This window comes from Uloborus diversus, chromosome 7 (assembly GCF_026930045.1).
Source record: "Uloborus diversus isolate 005 chromosome 7, Udiv.v.3.1, whole genome shotgun sequence".
NCBI lineage: Eukaryota > Metazoa > Arthropoda > Arachnida > Araneae > Uloboridae > Uloborus > Uloborus diversus.
In genome coordinates, this window is record NC_072737.1 from 12,306,481 (window position 1) to 12,327,205 (window position 20,725).

The window sequence follows — 20,725 nt, forward strand, 5'->3', positions numbered from 1 at the left end:
TTAGCCTTAGTTTTGTAAAAATGAAAATTTACTCACAGCAGCATTTTTTAAATCTAAAGTATATTCGATCCATATTCTCACGGCAAAAATTAATTGATTTATTTATTCACCACAAAGTTTTGAGCTTACCATTTTGCTTTTACGTCCCTGAACGAAATGAAAATATTTTCTTCTCTTTTTTTTTGTTTCCATGGTAACTATTTTTGTTTCCTCTTATTTTATTTTTGAGAATGCAATAAATGAATAGGGCACTAGTGACATCATAAAACGCGTGCATCGAAGTCCCATCGTTATTTTCCCTTCTCCCCTGCTAGATTCATTCAGATGGAATCGTCTTTACTTGGCAGATTGCCGAATTACATACAATCCGTGCTCAAACAATACATGAGCCGACGCATCAGCTTGAGATCAGCCATTTTGGATCGGAGCACGTTTTTGAGTGGTTGTCTTTCCTGGCGATTTATCACGTTTTGTTATTTTTCGCTGAGAGCAATTATTAGCGGCACGGGAATTGTTTATTAAATTAAATATTATTTTTGGTCAATTTGGCAAAACCAAAAACTGTGCTCTGGTAACCCTATTCCCGCAACAATGAAAATTCCGACCCAAAATGGCTAAACTTAAGCTGATGCGTCGGCCTGTCTTAGCTCTAATTTACTGTAAACACATCGTTACAAGTTCGTTGATTCAGTTCTAATAAAAATACAGTAAATTTATTTACATTTTTTACAAATAAGTCGTTACAATAGCTGAAATGTTTAGCAACTACGCGAATCTCGTAAAAATGCCGTAGTCGCCACGGTAAACGCGTATTTGCTTCTAAGTAATCAGAACCCACTTTCGTGAAAATCACATCTCAAATTGCGCAACGGAGATAAACAACTGGATAATAATTCAAAACTGACAACTGTATGCAAAGTTTCTTGACAATAACGTCACGATGACGCGGGGAAAAAACAGAGTTAACAGATAAAGCGTCACACATACTAGTTCCTTTCTTGGCGAATTAGAGGAGATCGCCAATAGGGAAGTTGCAACCTATTAAATGTTCATATTTTGGCTATTGGATATTGTTAATTGACCCTCAAAACTAAAAAATTCACCATCGCCGAATTTTAAAACACCGTGGTTGATTTTTAATGAATTTTTAAAAATCCACGCGCAAAAGTGCGCGCTTCTGAAACGTCACGAGCCTACGTCTCAGGGCGCGAATGGGCAGCCTTCCGCCGAAGATCCCTTGTTTTCGCTACGGACATTTTGAGCGCGCTGATATTTTTATTTTTTAGAAATTCAATAATCCTTTTGAACACACTATGGAGGCCGGATTCGTTAAAGCACAATCTAAATAATCTTCCTCAAGTAACACCAATGAGATATTCGAATATTTCCGAGAGGATGAGAGGTTTAATGTTCCAGAAACGCGAGGAGTTAAATGCGAGGAGAAAGCCTTTTACGTTTCGTCTTCGAAGTCGAATGCATGACCTTCGCTTCTCCCCTATCGGAAGAGGGGATGACGTCACTTCCTATGCCATTTGACGTCACAAGAGCTTGAACTTTAAAAATTAATTTAAAAAAAACTACTTATCGTATCGCAAAAATTTTTTCACCTATGATGTTCATACATATTACTCTATCATATAAAAATAAAATTGAAAAATCGAAAACTTCCCTATTGTTTCTAAGCTCTTATTGGCTGATTCGTTCGGTTCAAATGAATGTACTACTTCGCGCTATGCCGCTCGTAGAATTAAAATTATTTAACTGTTTGCAGAAATTATGACAAAAAAGGCTATGCTTGCATGGATTTATCAAACTAATCCAATTTTTAAAGCGAAGTGACTAATTTAACCCAAAACTTGGACACCACGCTGAGAACTACTTACATCGCTTGTTCTCAGCTTATTACTCCATTGTCAACAAATGTTGCTGCCTCTGATAATTACTTAAGATCAGAGCAGCAACTATTTACATTCTCGAATGGAAAATCGCTGGAAAATTCTAGAAATATCTATGATCATCAATTAGGTTTAAAAAGTCGCCAAATGCTTAATGCTGCCAAGCCTGGCAATGGCGTCGTTTCCGAAATTTAAAAAAAAATAATTTTTTCTGATATAGCATGCTTAAAAACATAGGATTTGACCATTTTTAAAATAATTTGACAAAGTTTAATACTTTTTAACCATTATTTTAATCGGAGCGCAAATTCAATTTCAGTTTTTGCGCTTCTGCACATGACATCACAAGTGATGAAATGCCATTCACTGATGCCATTAGCGCAGAGCGCAATAATTCGCTTCTTTACTCACACGTATTGGCAACGATAGGGTTGATAGCAACCGTAGAGAGCAAGGTTCAATTCGCTTCTGAATTATCATAATCTGGAAACGCGGTAGACATTAAGCGTAAGCATTCAGCGTGCCAGTGGAACAGCGCGCCAAAGTTTATCACTTGTGACGTCACAAAGATTACGCCTTACTTGAAAAATTGAACATTTAAAAAAAGTAATTAAAAATTAAACGTTTTGAAAATAGAAGTTTCCCCCCCCCCCCCCCCCGCTCCTTGTTTTTTTTTTTTTTTTTTTGAGCAATGACATTGCTTATTGTTCTCATTTGACTGTTTTGGTTGCCCTATGACTTTATTTTCCCTTCGCCTTCTTCTGCAGCACCACTGTCGACCGATGCTGCTCCTCCAACGAGCACAGCACCGTCTTCAGGTTCCGTCAATATCCTACAATGCCTCACACCTACACACACACACACTCATGCCTGCACACAGACACAAACACACACGCATACTCGTCATTGCGAAAAACATAATTTGAATTCAAGATGATGTCAAAGTACTATTTTTTTTGAGCAATCACGATTGCTTATTGTTCTCATTTGATTGTTTTGATGTCCTATCTTTTTATTTTCCCACCGCCACCCTCCGCACCATCACCGTCGACGGGCTCCTCACGATGCTGGACCTATAGCGAAAGTCGTCTCCAGGTTGCATTCATGTCCTACACACACACGCGCATACATACACAACTACACACACGCACGCACACACAAACACATACACATACATACAGACACCTACACATACACACACACATACACACAACTACCCACACACTTATGCCAGCACACAGACACAAACACACATACACATAATCCGTACACACAAACACATACATACAGACACCTACACATACACACACACAAAAACATACACACACACATACACACAACTACCTACACATTCATGCTTGCACACAGACACAAAAACATATGCCTACACACACATACACATCCCCCCCACACATTCATACACACAACTACCCACACACTTATGCCAGCACACAGACACAAACACACATACACATAATCCCTACACACAAACACATACATACAGACACCTGCACATACACACACACAAAAACATACACACACACATACACACAACTACCCACACATTCATGCCTGCACACAGACACAAACACATATGCCTACACCACACCATACACATACCCCCCCCCCACACACATTCATACACACAACTACCCATACACTTATGCCAGCACACAGACACAAACACACATACACATAATCCGTACACACAAACACACACGCCTACATACACACACTCGTGATTGCGAAAAACATAATTTGAATTCAAGATGTCAAAATTCAAGTTAATTAATTAAATTTTTTTTTTTTTTTTTGCTCTTTCTATCAAACTCGGTGATTAAAAGTGGTACTTTTGACTGATGGAAACAATCCCATTTCTATCAGTGTCTAAAATCACTTATGCCAAAGTCCCAGTTTTATTATTACCCCTCACGAGAGAGCAGTTCGCCGACTGAGGTGTTCAGTCCTGAAGGGTAAGAAATGATTATGATTGTTGTCTAGATATACTTGGAACTATAAAAATTTTACTTCCTCATCTTCTTCTTCTTCTTCTTCTTTATCTTTACTAATAATAAAGCAGAAAGTCTCTCTGTCCGGAGGATGTCTGTAGGATATCTGTAGGATGTCTGTGACGCGCATAGCGCCTAAACCGTTCGGCCGATTTTCATGAAATTTGGCACAAAGTTAGTATGTAGCATGGGGGTGTGCACCTCGAAGCGATTTTTCGAAAATTCGATTTTGTTCTTTTTCTATTCCAATTTTAAGAAAAAAAACTATCATAAATTACGAAATCATCATAACGTGGAACCGTAACATGGGCACAAGCCAATTGGCGAGATACAAAATTATCATAACGTGGAACTGTAACGTCGGTACAAGCCAATTGGCGAGAAAATTCACCATACATTATTTGTAAATATACAAGCGAACCAAAAGACCTTTAATTTTTCTATTACGGGCGAAGCCGTGCGGGTGCCACTAGTTACTAATAATAAAGCTGAAAGTCTCTCTGTCCGGAGGATGTCTGGATGTCTGTAGGATATCTGTAGGATGTCTGTAGGATGTCTGTGACGCGCATAGCGCCTAGACCGTTCGGCCGATTTTCATGAAATTTGGCACAAAGTTAGTATGTAGCATGGGGGTGTGCACCTCGAAGCGATTTTTCGAAAATTCGATTTTGTTCTTTTTCTATTCCAATTTTAAGAACAAAACTATCATAAGATGGACGAATAAATTACGAAATTATCATAACGTGGAATCGTAACATGGGCACAAGCCAATTGGCGAGAAAATTCACTACACATCATTTGTAAATATACAGGCGAACCAAAAGACCTTTTAATTTGCTATTACGGGCGAAGCCGTGCGGGTACCACTAGTACTAATAATAAAGCAGAAAGGATGCAGCGGAGGATGTCTGGATGTCTGTAGGATGTGTGTGACGCGCATAGCGCCTAAACCGTTCGGCCGATTTCCATGAAATTTGGCACAAAGTTAGTTTGCAGCATGGGGGTGTGCACCTCGAAGCGACTTTTCGAAATTTCGATGTGGTTCTTTTTCTATTCCAATTTTCAGAAAAAAATATCATAAGATGGACGAATAAATTACAAAATTATCATAACGTGGAACCGTAACATGGGCACAAGCCAATTGGCGAGATACGAAATTATCATAACGTGGGCACAAGCCAATTGGCGAGAAAATTCACTACACATCATTTGTAAATATACAGGCGAATCAAAAGACCTTTTAATTTGCTATTACGGGCGAAGCCGTGCGGGTACCACTAGTTACTAATAATAAAGCTGAAAGTCTCTCTGTCCGGAGGATGTCTGTAGGATGTCTCTCTGGATGTCTGTGACGCGCATAGCGCCTAGACCGTTCGGCCGATTTTTATGAAATTTGGCACAAAGTTAGTTTGTAGCATGGGGGTGTGCACCTCGAAGCGATTTTTCGAAATTTCGATGTGGTTCTTTTTCTATTACAATTTTAAGAACAAAAATGTTATAAGATGGACGATTAATTTACGAAATTATCATAACGTGGAACCCGTAACATGGGCACAAGCCAATTGGCGAGATACCAAATTATCATAACGTGGAACCGTAACATGGGTATTACCCAATTGGCGAAAAAATTCACCATACATTATTTGTTATACAGGCGAACCAAAAGACCTTTTAATTTTTCTATTACGGGCAAAGCCGTGAGGGTACCACTAGTTACTAATAATAAAGCTGAAAGTCTCTCTGTCTGGATGTCTGTAGGATGACTGGATCTCTGTGACGCGCATATCGCCTAGACCGTTCTGCCGATTTTCATGAAATTTGGCACAAAGTTAGTTTGTAGCATGGGGGTGTGCACCTCGAAGCGATTTTTCAAAAATTCCATTTTGTTCCTTTTCTATTTCAATTTTAAGAACATTTTCCGCAGCAAAATTATCATAAGATGGACGAGTAAATTACCGAATTATCATGACGTGGAATGGAACAGCGAATGAACATAGCCAATTGGCGAGAAATTGGTCATCTATTATTTGTAAATATACTGGCGAACCGAATGACCTTTTAATTTTTTAACTACGGGCAAAGCCGTGCGGGTACCACTAGTACAAAATATTTTTGTATATGATTAATCTTTCAATATGTTTTTAGGTGTGGTTTGCGTGGTGGGTATTGTGAAATCATCAATCTTGACCCAGAAGTCAAAAAGCTGTTTATGAAATCTGTATCTGCTCGCTCATGCTCCAGCATTTTAGGTCAAGTAAGTTTATTACTTTTTCTTTTAATTGAAAATTAATTAGAATCTTTTGGGGAAATGGAAACAAATTGGATAAGTACACTGGGGGATTATTTTTGAAACTTAATTATCAGTAAATGAAGTTTAGTCAGCATAGGAAAAGCGTTAAAAGAGTTCTATGTATTTCCAGTTGTGTAGGAGTCATCATTGTTTGAAGATGACACTGTAGAAAAGTTACTTTTTGAAGTTTTAGTGTCTCAGATTTTCCTCTAGAGCAGATCTGAAAAAGTGAAGTTACTGGCTTCACTTCAAAATTAATTAGAATCTTTTGGGGAAATGGAAACAAATTGGATAAGTGCACTGGGGGATTATTTTTGAAACTTAATTATCAGTAAATGAAGTCTAGTCAACAGTGTTTTCTACAGTGTCATCTTTGTTTGAAGATGACACTGTAGAAAAGTTACTTTTTGAAGTTTAGTGTCTTAGATTTTCCTCTAGAGCAGACCTGAAAAAGTGAAGTTACTGGCTTCACTTCAAAATTAATTAGAATCTTTTGCGGAAATGAAAACAAATTGGATAAGTACACTGGGGGATTATTTTTGAAACTTAACTATCAATAAATGAAGTCTAGTCAACATAGGAAAAGCGTTAAGAGAGTTCTATGTATTTCCAGTTGTGTAGGAGTCATCATTGTTTGGAGATGACACTGTAGAAAAGTTACTTTTTGAAGTTTAGTGTCTTAGATTTTCCTCTAGAGCAGACCTGAAAAAGTGAAGTTACTGGCTTCAACCATTGAGAAGAGATAACATGGAGGGAGGGAAGTCCGTCTTTCCTGAAACCAAGACCCCAAGTCACGTGATAGCTTTTAAAGCAAAGCATTAGATGAAATCAGGTTTCTTTCGCTTGTTTCTCGCAAAACGTGCCAACCATTCGTCGTTGTTGAATCACGTGACTTGGGGTCTTCGGGTCATCTTTTGCTAAGCCAATGATTGGACTCGCTCCCTCAATTTTAATTTGTTTCAACTAGTTTTACTCTTCACGTGCAGGGGCGCTCTATACTTAATTTTTTTTTTTGGGGGGGGGGGCGGAAATTCTCAATTTGCCAGTGGAACTCCAAATTTCGCTGAATGATGATAATTTTGCGGAATAGAACTCTAAATTTTGTTGCATGATGATAATTTGGCCGAATTTTGTCGGATAATGATCATTTTTCCGAACCGTTAAAAAATTTTGCTGAATGAGGAATTTTTTAAAGGTCACAGTGACCGCCCGTGACCTCTTATCGGCGCGCCCCTGGTCGCGTGGAAGGTTACTGAAAGCATATAGTTATGAATTTCGTCTTACAAGATAAGGTTTTGATTTTAATGGTATTTTTTTGGGAATTTTACTTAAATTTGGTGTCTAATTCATTTTTTGTACTAAACTAATAGTTTTAACTATTTTCCGCTACATTTGGAGGATTTACCATGTCGCAAAAAACTTGATTAAGTACTGTAGCTGTAGAACTTCTTATACCAGTAAACTGATTGTGTATGTCACGTTTATCGACTTACATCATTCTCATAAGGAAGGAAAGTGGTTTTCATTTACCCCGTAGTCTCTGGGGGTAAATGAAGATACACTATGGTAAGGAGGGGCGCCCCGATACAAGGTCACTGAGATCTCCCAAAAATCTCTTTATTCGGAAAATTTAAAAACAATATTATAATATTAAGATTATTTTAAATTTATTTTTAATTGTTAATTTTTTTTCTTATTTATGCCTAATCTTTCTTTTCTTTTGATGTCATGTATGTCTGGATGATTGTATTTTATCGTTCGGTTAAATTGGAATTTCATTTGCGAAATTGAGAATTTTCCCCCTTCAAAAGTTTTAGTTCAAGGTGCCCCTGACAATGGTAAATGGAAACAGGACTTCATTCGTGAACAAACAGTCATAAAGTCAACGCTTCATAATCGGCACTCTTGGGGAGTGTAGTCTTGAATGCCAGTGCAAAAAACTTTCTCTTTCAATTCATTCAAAGGGATGGAGCGAGTATCAATTTAAAACATTGAAACTATGTTCCCATTTATCCCAACTGACCCCACTAATGATAATATTAGTAACAAATATAATTTAACAACCGAAATTTGTTTCGTTTTTTTCTAATTCCATATTTTCTTTTCTTTTTATAGGCAGCTTTGTCATGCATTGCTATTCCGCCTCGAGAAGGTGAACCATCCTTTGGTCTGTATATAAAGGTAATAAATCCTCCTATAAATAATAGTCAGTGATCGAGTAACGCTCCTGACGTCATCAACAACGAAGCTCGCGCCACGGCATAATCATTTGATAATATGTTTTGCTAATGTTTAACATTCAAGGAAAGGCTTCATTGTGGCAAGGCTGAAGTGGATCCATTGCTCCCCGAGGCACCGTTGTTTTACCCCAAGTGTGAAAACCTGCACCCCTTAGGCACTTCCGGTTCTAACAGTATGAGGGTTCTGGTTTCCTAACTCTGGTTTCGATGGGATATCCCTGGTGGTCACTGTCACCTTCCAAAAATGTCCTTACTCGGCAAATTTTGTCTGACGGTTTGGCAAAATTATCACCATTCTGCAAAGTTTGGAGTTCTATTCGGCGAGATAATCATCATTCGGCGAAGTTTGGAATTGTATTCGGCAAAGTAATCATCATTCGGCGAAGTTTGGAATTGTATTCGGCAAAGTAATCATCATTCGGCTCAATTTGGAGGTCCATTCGGCAAATTGTGAATTTTCGCCCTCCCAAATATTTTGTTCGTTGCGCCCTCGCTTACAACACTCTCATTATAACTACGACATATAATGCATGTATTTATTTCATGTTTTTTTATTGGTAACACCCCATTTTGATTGAAGGCGTATTTTTTTTTTTTTAAGTCTCTTGGACAAGCACCAGATTTCTTTTATGTCATGCAACTTCTTGAGAGCGCCACGGCATAATCATTTGATAATATGTTTTGCTAATGTTTAACGTTCAGGGAAAGGCTTCATTGTGGCAAGGCTGAAGTGGATCCGGTAACTTAACTGTTTTACTGGTAAATTGTGTCATTTCATGCGATTGAAGGAGCGAAAGAGTGTCAACGCTACCTACTGGAGTTAGAGTTAAAATTTCAACCGTCAAAATATCATAGAGCAGGCAATGGCTTCGTCCAAATGTAGAAGCAACTTTCACCCGTCATATCTTGACGGGCAGTTTTCTAGTACCTTGTATTGTTTTTAAGAAAAAGAAAGTGTTGCAGAAAACTATTAACTGATGTTTAAAGATGGTTTCCCAATTGGCAGCATTGCTTTAAAATTTTATATGTTTATTTTCCGCGAGCAAGCCAAGAAAGCTTTACATTCTTTTCTTTGCGCAACTTTTCTGTTTCCTTTACAATATGCTCTTTTTTAAAAAATCTCGTTTTAATTTTAACGTTCTATCATTGCTAATGCATCCTTTTTTAAATTTTGAGCTTTGCGACTGAAATGAAAAAAAAAAAAAAAAAGAAGAAGAAACAGAGGAAAACATTATATTAACGTGTATGCAAGGAGCATCAGGTTAAAAAAAAAATATTTACTCTTGTCAACAAAGAATTTTTTTACTGGAAAAAAAAAATTAAATTGAATTTTGACATCTTGAATTCAAATTATGTTTTTCGCAATCACGAGTGTGTGTATGTAGGCGGGTGTGTTTGTGGGTAGGGGGTATGTGTATGTGTGTGTAGGCATATGTGTTTGTGTCTGTGTGCAGACATGAATGTGTGGGTAGTTGTGTGTGTATGTGTTTGTGTATGTGTGCGTAGGTGTATGTGTGTGTATGTGCTTGTGTGTGTGTGTTTGTGTGTACGCGTGTGTGTGTGTAGTTGTGTATGTATGTGTGTGTGTAGGACATGGATGCAACCTGGAGACGGTTTTCGCTATAGGAGCAGCATCGTGAGGAGCCGGTCGACGGTGATGGTGCGGAGGGTGGCGGTGGGAAAATAAAATGATAAGACATCAAAACAGTCAAGTGAGAACAATAAGCAATCGTGATTGCTCAAAAAAACTGTGGATACTATTACTTATTTCCTAGAAAATACAATACTTATCGCATAAAAGCCCTAAATTTATTATTGTTATTTTTTTTTGTATTCATATGTGGTTTGACATCACATTTTTATCTCAATATTAATTCGCTACCTCCTCTGCTCTCTATTGCTTACCAACCACCGCGAAATGATGCAAACACGAAGTTCTCATTCCCAGCACACTTACTAAAACTTTATAGTCAAGAAGGTGCGGTTCAATATAGTATGCTCATATTTAAAAGATATCTGGGTGCTATTTTTTTTTGGCCTTGTCAATCATTCCAGAATGAAACGATCTTATATAATTAAAAACTGAGCGTATGTATCTATGTATGTATGTATCTATGACCGAGTTACTTCCCCGAACGCCAGTGAACTGATCATCAAACCAAGTATCGAGAGATTCGAAATTTTCCCGTCTTTATGTTTGGCTATTTAACATAATCCCCCGATAAAAATTAGCGGAGGTTTAATTAAAAACTATTAATTAGGATGCTTGGATTTTGACATGAAAAACCTATTTTTCGATGGCTCTCCTCCATTCAAATTATTATTCAGTGCTTCATCTCAACTTTCCGTAACAATGCTTTTATTAAAATTTGTAGCGTGAAGAAAATCATGGAGAAGAAAGATCTGTTGCCATTTGTTTTCTCGAATATGAAGAAATAAAATTTGGCTTTTGTTTTGAGGCTTTTTTTTTTTTTTTTGCAATCGGGGGATTGAAAATGTTTTCTTTTTTGTTATTTTTCCACAAATTTGCCGCAAAATGTACTGATTTTTTTTTTTTTTTTTTTTTGTTCAAGCTTGATTGTTGAACACGCGCCACTTGACATAACTTTTATTTTCGAGGTAGACCGTGCAAAGCCGGGCGACGCAGCTAGTAATTGTCTAAAGTTTGTCGATTGTGTCAAAATTTCAAACATCAAAATATTCCCCACAGGGTTAGGTTTTGGACTGTCCAAAACTGGTTTAGGACAGGACAGGTGTTTTTTACCGTCCAAAACTGTCTAAAACTGTCCAAAAGTGTCCGAAACTGTCTAAAACTAAGCTGACGCCAAAGGGGTGTAATTTAATTAATTCGTATTTACTGCAATATTTCTAATGCATAAATATAAATATTAATGGGGTCAAAATAATAAGTATTTGATAGTACTTTTCTTTAAAATGTTCATTTAAAAAAAATTTTACATTAAAAAAAAAAGCCAATAACTATTACATAAAAACTACCTTATGAACAGTTGGTATAGTTCTGAAAGGGAATTCACAACACTACCAAGACAACTAATTTCAGTTCCATTTGTAACTTAAAGGAATGTTATTAAATGTGCAATATTAAGGTGCAAAAACAAAATTGTTATTTATTGCATTTAAGTCTATTATTGCAGTATATTTTGAACACTTTCTTTTGCACACATACATAAATGTCGAAAAATTTGGTAAATGGAAAAAAACTACTAAATTGAAATGTTTAATGAAGAATTTAATTTCTACTCAACTAGATTATTAAAATCAGTTGCATAAATAAGTTACCATACTTGAATGTTCACTTTGAATAAACATATTAAGTAGTCAAAAAAATAATTTTGACACATTTTGTTTTATTTTTGATATTGTCTCATAAAATATAGTTTCTCAAAATTTGGACACTTTCGGACACAGAAGTTTTGAACAGGATGATAAAAACCTTGCCAACATTGCTTTCATTTGCACACATGCATAAACATAGGGAAATTTGGTTACTATTATCAAAAAATAAACAAATGAACTCATTCATACAAATTGAAATGTCAATCAATTATTCAATTTCTATGTAACTGGATTAAAAGCAGCTGCATAAATAAGTTGAATGCTTTCATTGATTAAATGTTCAATATAAAACATTACTTTGATACATTTTATTCTGTTTTTGATGTTTTCCACACAATACAATTTTTCTAAAAATATAGTTTTGGACACTTTCGGACTGTTTTGTACACTAGGGTTTTGGACAGGACGGTAAAAACCAGGGTTTTTACCGTGGTTTTTACCGTTGTGTCCAAAACCTTGCCAACCCTGATTCCCCACCATTGAGCGCCTACTTTTTTTTTCAATTAATTCTGTAAAATGAATGCAAAAATGTATAACAAATTTTTAGTGCTACTGCAGCATTATTTTGATCTTCTGCAAACTATAGCATTTGTTCCATTTCTGTCTTGCTTGATATTTGAATCTTCAATAATGATATTCAGCCCGACTTCTCCACGTCATGACGTTCCAATAATTTCATTGGCTGCTGCGACGCCATTATTATATTTTTATAATATTGTAAGAAACAGTTATCATTTTTTATTGTATTTTATTCTATTGTTTCTGTATTTATTTATTTAGGAAAAGAATGGGATATTGCAGTCTCTCAAAGACAGAGCAATCCTTATTACCAAAGCACTTAACAGCATAAAAGGCATAAGATGCAACGAAATTGCTGGGGCCATGTATGCATTTCCACGTTTAGAACTTCCTGAAAAAGCAATTCAAAAAGCAAAGGTAATCAAGCTGTGGGGTTGCTTTTAGTAGTGGATGACTTCCCTTGTAATCCGACGCGTGTAGTTTGGCTCTGATATGTTGAAGCCTGACCTCGACAGTGTTTATTTCATTTTGGGGTGATAGGTTAGGATCATTGGCGCTGAGTTGAGTGGGGTCCTACTTTCTTTGTAGTTATGCGAAGGTATTAAAACTCAAATCCCTTGTGTTCCTTTTGTGTGTACCTTTTTTCACTGAACTCCGTAAAAAGAAGTAAGGATTTTCAAGATCATGCTTCAACTTATTAAAGCCACACTATAATTCTTTTCTATAGGTCTGTTAACAAGTTTCTTAACGTATAGAAATCTCTGGGACAAAGACATATGTCAGCGACTGCATGCTTTTGGGAAAACCGTCCACCTTCCGGTGTTTTTCTTTCCTTTCTTTTTTGAATAATTATAATATTTTTATTTAGAAAAAAAAATTAACTTTTAACCAACTATTAAAACAATTAAAGGTACAAAATTTTTTTAAAGCTTTGGTACTGCTTAAAATATTTTTCTGTAAGTTAAAAATAAAGTATTATAGTGCTGAAATGTAAATGTTGATTGAACTACGTTATTGCGCACAAATTAACAAATTAATTGCCAACCCGTGTTTCGAGATTATAAAAAAAAAAACATTTTTCATTGCAAGTGCTCTGCGCTTATGGATGAAAAGACATCCGAAAAAACTTTTATCTAACATCTTTTCATCAATCAGCTCTAACAATCTATCCATAAGATTTATAAGTTCTAACAGCCAATAGCTTTTAACGCTGCGCAATCGTATCCCAAACACGTGTGTACGCGTCTTTAATGTTTCTTACACAGAACCTATTCACCCCCCCCCTTTTTTTTTGCACTTGAATTATTCAGATCATTTTCGTTTCATTAATTACTTTAGCTTCTCCCAAAAATAACCGTTGAGTCTTCGATCTTTTTCTATAATAATAAATAAATAAATAAACAAATAAATTGTTTGTTTTTTCCTTTTTTATTTGTGTGTGTTCTAGTTATGGGTAATCTTCATGCGATGCTTAAGTTGTACTTAATATGCTTGCCTATTTCCTTATTTGTTTCACGCTGCAGCAATGTTTATTTTGTCTCTTCTTTTGGGGGGCGGAGGGGAGGGGAGATTGGTGATATTGCACACGTCTATTCTCTCTAAAACTACCAACTCTGATAAATCCAGTTTCTTCTATCTTTATATTTGAGGAGTTGACATTGAATACAGAAAAGTAACAAACATATATTTAAAAAATGGTTTTGCATTGAAACGTCTTTGATGAGGGGGCAATAACGTTATAACAGAGTTAAATGCACTTAAAGAGATAAAAACACAAGCAAGTTTTATCGAAGGTGTGTCTTTATTTATCTGTGCATACATACGAGCTAGAATATTAATGGTATTGAAAGTCAAAAAATATTACAATTTGAGTTAATCATGGATTTGTGGTCCTCTTTAGCTCCCCTTTAAGTCTGCCAATTGCACACAAAAAAGAAGAAAAAAAATCCAGCACACAACATCTAGCATATAGCTTTTGGCATTAATTTGAATTTTGACATCTTGAATTCAAATCAAATGTTCCGCAATCACGAATGCGATAGGACCCAGCTCGTTGGTTTTTACTTCTTTTACAAAAAAGGAAGTATTGTATTCGCGAAAAAATTTTCACCCAAAAATCGGCCTTAATTTCCATTTTGCTCACCCCGAATGAATGTCGATTTTTTTTTCAACCCGACCACACGTGGATATATGCCTAGGAACGTACACACACCCGAAATATCCATTTTGACGATCCCCGAGTTAATTACAGCGAGTTTTCTCGTGACATCTTTATGTACGTATGTATACAGGGTGTCCCAAAAGGTCGTTTACAAACTTAACATGCTGGTCTGTCATATCATGATGAACAAGATTTACATAGTAACATAAGTTCGAAAATACAATGCAGGCACACTACATACACACAAAGTCAGACACTAAAGGATGCACAACATGTCGCATATTTATTACACAAAGACGATGTTACGCAATATTTTAGTTTTCAAGGAAGGCTTATAGCTGTTGTTGAAATTTGCTGCCTTTAGCTGTCATACACGCGTCGCAACGACAAAGTACCGACCGTCGTAATAACGATCCATTCGGACAAGATTTCACCGATCGCTGCGTTGTCGTTGTAACGTGATTATGAGAGTTGACAAGACGGAAATTTTATCAACTACTTTAAGCTTTCCTTAAAAATTAAAATGTTGTGCAAAACTGTCTTTTTGTAATAGATATGCGACATGTTGTGCATCTGTTAGTGTCTGACTTTGTGTGCATGTAGTGCGCCAGCATTGCGTTTGGGAACACATGTTCCTATGTAAATCCTGTTCATCATGATATGACAGACCAGCATGTTAAGTTTGTAAACGACCTTTTGGGACACCCTGTATGCGTATGTGCATATGTGTGTATATGTGTATGTGTGTTGCATAACTCAAGAACGGAATGTCCTAGAAAGTTGGTACGTAGACTCCAATTGGGGTGTAGTTGTGCACCTTCCTTTTTGGTTGCATTCGGATGCTTCAAAGGGGTTTTTTATGCCTCTTTTTGGGGTTAAATCATTGTTAATTTCGATGTAATCTCAAGTGGTGTTATAATTTGGCGGCGATATATCAGCCAGTCTTTTGGTCGCCAAGTTTTGTCGCCAACTTGGCGACAAATTTGGCGATTTTTTTTTATTTTAAATTTTTAAATCTGGTTTCAATTTGGCCATTGTTGGTGATATTTAGAGAGTAAACTATTGAATCATGTTAAAATTGCCAATAATGGGGAAATGACATTAAATTGGAGTAAAAGGAAGTCATGTGATGCACACATCAACTCGTTTGCTTCTGCAAATGGGGCCCCTATTGCAGTCATAATTGCGAGAAACATTATTTGAACTCAAGAGTCAAAATCGAAATGAATCCCAGAGACTATGGATGCTGTTATGTGCTGGATGCTGTTGTTGTCTAAAGATGATAGTGTAAGGACAGAAGGTCGGGCATAAATAAAGTTGATTTCAGGGAACATGTCACCTGCAACCGCCCAGGAGGAGCACCCGCGCGGAGGCTGTTGAACCTCAGAAAGCACAGGACGTTAACCACGGTCAAGTAAAACGATGAGCAACTCGTAATTGCGTAAAAAAAGAAACGTATTGGCCAGTAGGAGTGCACAACAGTTATCCACTAATCTAAACTGCTGTTCCGGTCAGAATGATAGTGGTATAAGTCATTTTTCATCCTGCTTATTGGACCATCAGCCAGAATTTTCTGATTTCTTCTAATTTTTAACACTCTTTGCATGTCATTATTTGGTGTTTTCAGCAAAGCCATCGTAAATGTAGAGTGACAGTGGTGATAAGCCGTCTAATGTTTCTTTGAAACAAGTACAATTAATTTTTGATTAAAAAAAAGCACCATAAAAAAGTACTAATGTTTAAATACTAATCCTTCTCTTGAAGCTTAACTTTAACGCACAGTATTGATTTTCCTTTCTTTTTTCTTTTTCTTTTTTTTTCTTTGATGACGTTTTTACAAAATCTTCAATGACTCGAAACTAAATTAGAATGAAACTTACACCCAGGGGTGCCCCGATGGGAGGTCACTGGAGGTCACTGTGACCTCCCAAAGATTTCCTTATTCGGAAAATTTTGTCTGACGATTCAGCAAAATAAAAATTATTCAGAAAAATTTGAAGTTCTGTTTGGCAAAATAATCATCATTCGGTGAAATTTGATGATCCATTCGGCAAATTGAGAATGTTCGCCCTACCAAAAGTTTTGTTCGAAGCGCCCCTGCTCACACCACACTTGTTATAATCACCACATATACATAATGCATGTATTTATTTCATGTTTTTTATTGATGGCACCTCATTTTGGTTGAATACGTAATGTTTTTTTCAGTCTCTTGGACAAGCACCAGATTTCTTTTATGTCATGCAACTTCTTGAGAATACGGGGATCTGCGTCGTTCCTGGCAGTGGATTTGGACAAATACCCGGAACTTATCACTTCAGGTACTCAAAAAATTCATTTACCTACCTACTCTAATATTTAAATTGTAAAGTCAATTTTAGAAATAAGTAGGGTACGTGCGCCATGTTTTATCCCCCTAAACTTTTATGACCTGTTACAATTAACTAATTCAAAAAAAAAAAAAAAAAAAAAAAATAAAAAAAAAAAAATAAATAAAATATCCCCGCCAACTAAACCTTTACCTCCACATGGTATTTAAAATTAAATACCTTTAAAACAATTTGTTTTTCGTAAAAAACAAGATTTTTATAAAGGCAATTTTACCAGAGTTAAAAATAGTTATCCTACTTTCATTCCCCTCCAATATACCTAGTAAAAAAGGTAGCAATGAAATTTAAATTAGTTAATAATGACAAATACGGATTAAGAATTGTATTTGGAAAAACATCACAAATTGTGCATTTTTGGTACAAAATATTTTAATAAACAGTCGAAAGATTGATTTTTCAACCTTCCAGATAAGCGTCACAAATGAATTTATTTTTGTTTTTCACCCCGAAGCACATCTCGCTGTTTGCCACGCGGCGCAATGACGGAAACGCAATTATACTGCTAAATGTTTGTCTTTACAAAAACGTTTTTCTCACATTAGATACTCTGCATCATCGTCTTTTATTCGAATCGTGGTAGGAGATAAAAATAGGAACATCTTATTTGCCAACATGTTGGCTTTTTGCTCCATGTGAATTGAACATAACATTTATTTGAACGCAACATTCTGATAGACATCGGTAAACGATATTTAGCAGCGTTCTCATTCCTAATGTAATGTAATATAAAATTTACTTTATTCAAATTAGATTAACTTCTCAACTTTTTCGGCAAGTGTAAAGTTTCAGTTTTAGGTTGGCATCCTTTGATGCCCAATCATATGCAAAGAGGCAAGTATAAATAATGAACGATGATTCTGCATCTTCCACTGTGTGGTATTATCTCTGCTTGTATAAGCATGTAACATTGTTGACTGACTTACGGAATTTAGCCTTTCGGCTTTTCGTTTAAACATCGTAAGTTATCACATTCATCGTCATCATAAAATCATGAACGAAACACTAACATTTAGCATAATGCTTACACTAAACAAATGTGTCAAATACAACTAAATAAACACGTTCAAAAATTCTAATAAAGCATTTTCAAATAATTCAGTCGAACTCGCTTATAACGAACGTAAAGGGACCGCGATATTTGTTCGTTATAACCGAGCGTTCGTAAAAAACGAGTTTGATAAAAACCATAAATATTCATCATAGTTGTTTTTTTTCCCCTTTTTTTTAATCACTATGTTCCAAAGAAGTTAGTTATATTGTTTTGAACTGTCTGAATATGTCTCTTTCTTATGTCATTGTGTTTGAGAAAGAGACATAAATACACATATGTGATTTAAAAAAATAAATAAAAAAATTTTACTCCACAAATAAAAAAAAGTGCTGTCATCGCTTGTTCTCAGGATTTATGTTATTGTTACGATTTCGGCACAATTTCAAACTTTCTTTAAATGACGACACAGTTCTTGAGAAAACACAGGAGATTTATTTACAACTTTGTACAAGAAATTATCGTTAACAACTGCTAAATTAACCATAGCAATTAGGCAAATATCAATTAACACCGTAAACTCAACGGTCACACAAGTCAAATATCAAAATATGAAAATACGCAAAAACAAAGCGCAAAAGCTAATACACACTTCCAGTGGAACGCTGAAAACGAGACTCCACAGTAGAAAGCAAACTAACTAACTCTCCCTCATTCACAAGACGCACGGCGTTTTATACCGCTTTGGAAAGTTCAACAAAATTCTACAACTTTTTACATATTTCTCATATTTTCTTTTTATGCCATTCACAAACCTTATCTTTCAGAAATGGAAGGACCATATACTTCATTCGAAAGTAATGGGGTTGAATATTCATTACAAGAAAGTATTTATAGGTTAAGTTATTGCGATAGTTTTGGATGAAAATTAATGGAACAAACGCTAAATGATTTGTAACATTATATCACTAACTTTGGTAAACTTTTGAATGTTAAAGAAATTTACCAAAAAACGGTTAAGCTGAGTTGGAAGTCAATAGAAATTTTATGAATCGCTAAAATATTGCTCGTTTTAAACTTGCTCGGTTTGCTCGTTAAAAGCGAGTTATGCTCCCATAGACTTAACACTGTACCATACAAGTATTTCTGATTTCCTCGCTAAATCCGGGTTCTCTTTAAATCAGGGCTCGTTATAAACGAGTTCGACTGTTTTACGATTACTTTCAAAAATCAGAATTTGTGCATCTAAACGACAGCGCTGCGGACTAGACTCATGAAACTTCCACAAATAAATGAATCGATGAGACCGAAAACCAGTATCTCCTGGGTTTTACCAAAGGAGAATTGGTTTTTGGACTCATCGATTCGATTCGTGTTTTCGACCACAACCAACGAAAAATATCACTGGTGGCGAAACCTAGTATTAGACCAGAGAAACTTAGGGGGATGAAATTGTGCAGGGGACGAAATATGTTGGCTTGACCTTACTGCCTTCTCTAGTGTTATAAAGAACTCGTATCTCTACATAGTTTAAAATGAAGTCCCCAAAAAGCGTCTGTGTGTTTGAACTTGCAAAACTCGATAACTACCCTGGCCAATTGCGCTGAAATTTTCACAGTTTGTTCCTTTAAGTCCTGAAAAGGTTTGCAGACCAGTTCAAATAAAATTCGATGAATACTTCTTTTTTTATTCCAATTTACGTCCAATTTTCACATAAATTTTCAAATATGTTAGTGAAAAATTACTTGCACATATTAACATTACATATTGTTAGAAAGGGTAGAATTTTCCGCGTTCTACGCAATTTGTTTCAATGCCCTAACTTTATTTCGGCGGGAGTTATTTGCGTTTTTAGCTCGAATTTTTTTAGGCTTAGCTGAAATTTAGGCACTGCTTTCTTCGTAAAATAAATCAATAAAAAGTGAAGGAATTGTCGCACAGTTTTCTTTTTGACGCCATTGGAATAAGCGGCCTTTTTTACTCCAGAATTAACTCGACCTTTGGTCGAAAAAATAAGCTTTTATATCAAAAGGAAAAAAAAATTACAAGCCTTTTTAAATCAAGTTTAAGAAATCTCGATTCCATTCTAATTGTGAACCATTTTCTTTCGCATTTAATTCCTTAAACTTATTTTATTTTGTTTCCATGGTTACGCATTTCAAATTCATCTCTCTGGATTTAATTTCTTAAAAATATTTTAATATCTGTCATCATTGTTTGGAAGGGAAATCATGATGTTTTTTTATTTATTTTTTACGCCTGATTGTTGAATATACATCACTTGACACAATTTTTATTTTCAAGGTGGACCGGGCAAAGCCGGGCAACGCAGCTAGTATAAGAAATACGTTGAGCCGCGAAAAGTGCATCTTATAAGTCTGAAAGTATGACAATTGTTTTATAAATATTTCTTCTCATTTTCTATGTTTTTAGGACTACAATTTTACCACAGACGAATGAATTAAAGATAATGCTGAAAAAATTAGAAGAATTTCATGAAAAGTTCCTAGAAGAATATAAATAATAGGTAATAATGCAGCTCTTGCTGTTGTTGATATAAGGTTTTATTTCTTGCTTATAGAAATGGTCTTTAGATTTAAAAAAGAATTTTTTTTTTTTTTTATTATACATTTTTTTTTCCAGAGGCTTGCATCTGGGTTGTTTCAAGTTTTCACGGAATCATGAAATTAATTTGAAAGCATGGTAACTTTCTAAAATCATTGAAACGGAAGCAAGTGAAGCTGAAGACTGAGCTGTCAAAAGCATGATTTTTAGAACTGTGTGTGTGTGCATCCAAAGTTATTTCAGAGTCACTTGAATCACCTTGCCATAGCTGCCAAAGCTCCCGATTTTTTCGTGGGACTTCCGAATTTTTA

At 35.7% G+C, this 20,725-nt stretch overlaps 1 protein-coding gene across 1 annotated transcript in view; it reads left to right on the top strand.

Annotated features, from left to right (window-relative positions):
• The window catches only part of LOC129225729 (alanine aminotransferase 2-like), a 39,078-nt gene extending 18,705 nt beyond the window's left edge, over positions 1–20,373 (top strand). Inside the window, exons 9-13 of the mRNA XM_054860223.1 lie at positions 6,050–6,158; positions 8,310–8,375; positions 12,572–12,727; positions 16,680–16,792; positions 20,283–20,373. Coding sequence (XP_054716198.1) covers positions 6,050–6,158; positions 8,310–8,375; positions 12,572–12,727; positions 16,680–16,792; positions 20,283–20,373 — 535 coding nt within the window. The remainder of the gene's footprint in view (positions 1–6,049; positions 6,159–8,309; positions 8,376–12,571; positions 12,728–16,679; positions 16,793–20,282) is intronic.
• Positions 20,374–20,725: the final 352 nt, after the last annotated feature.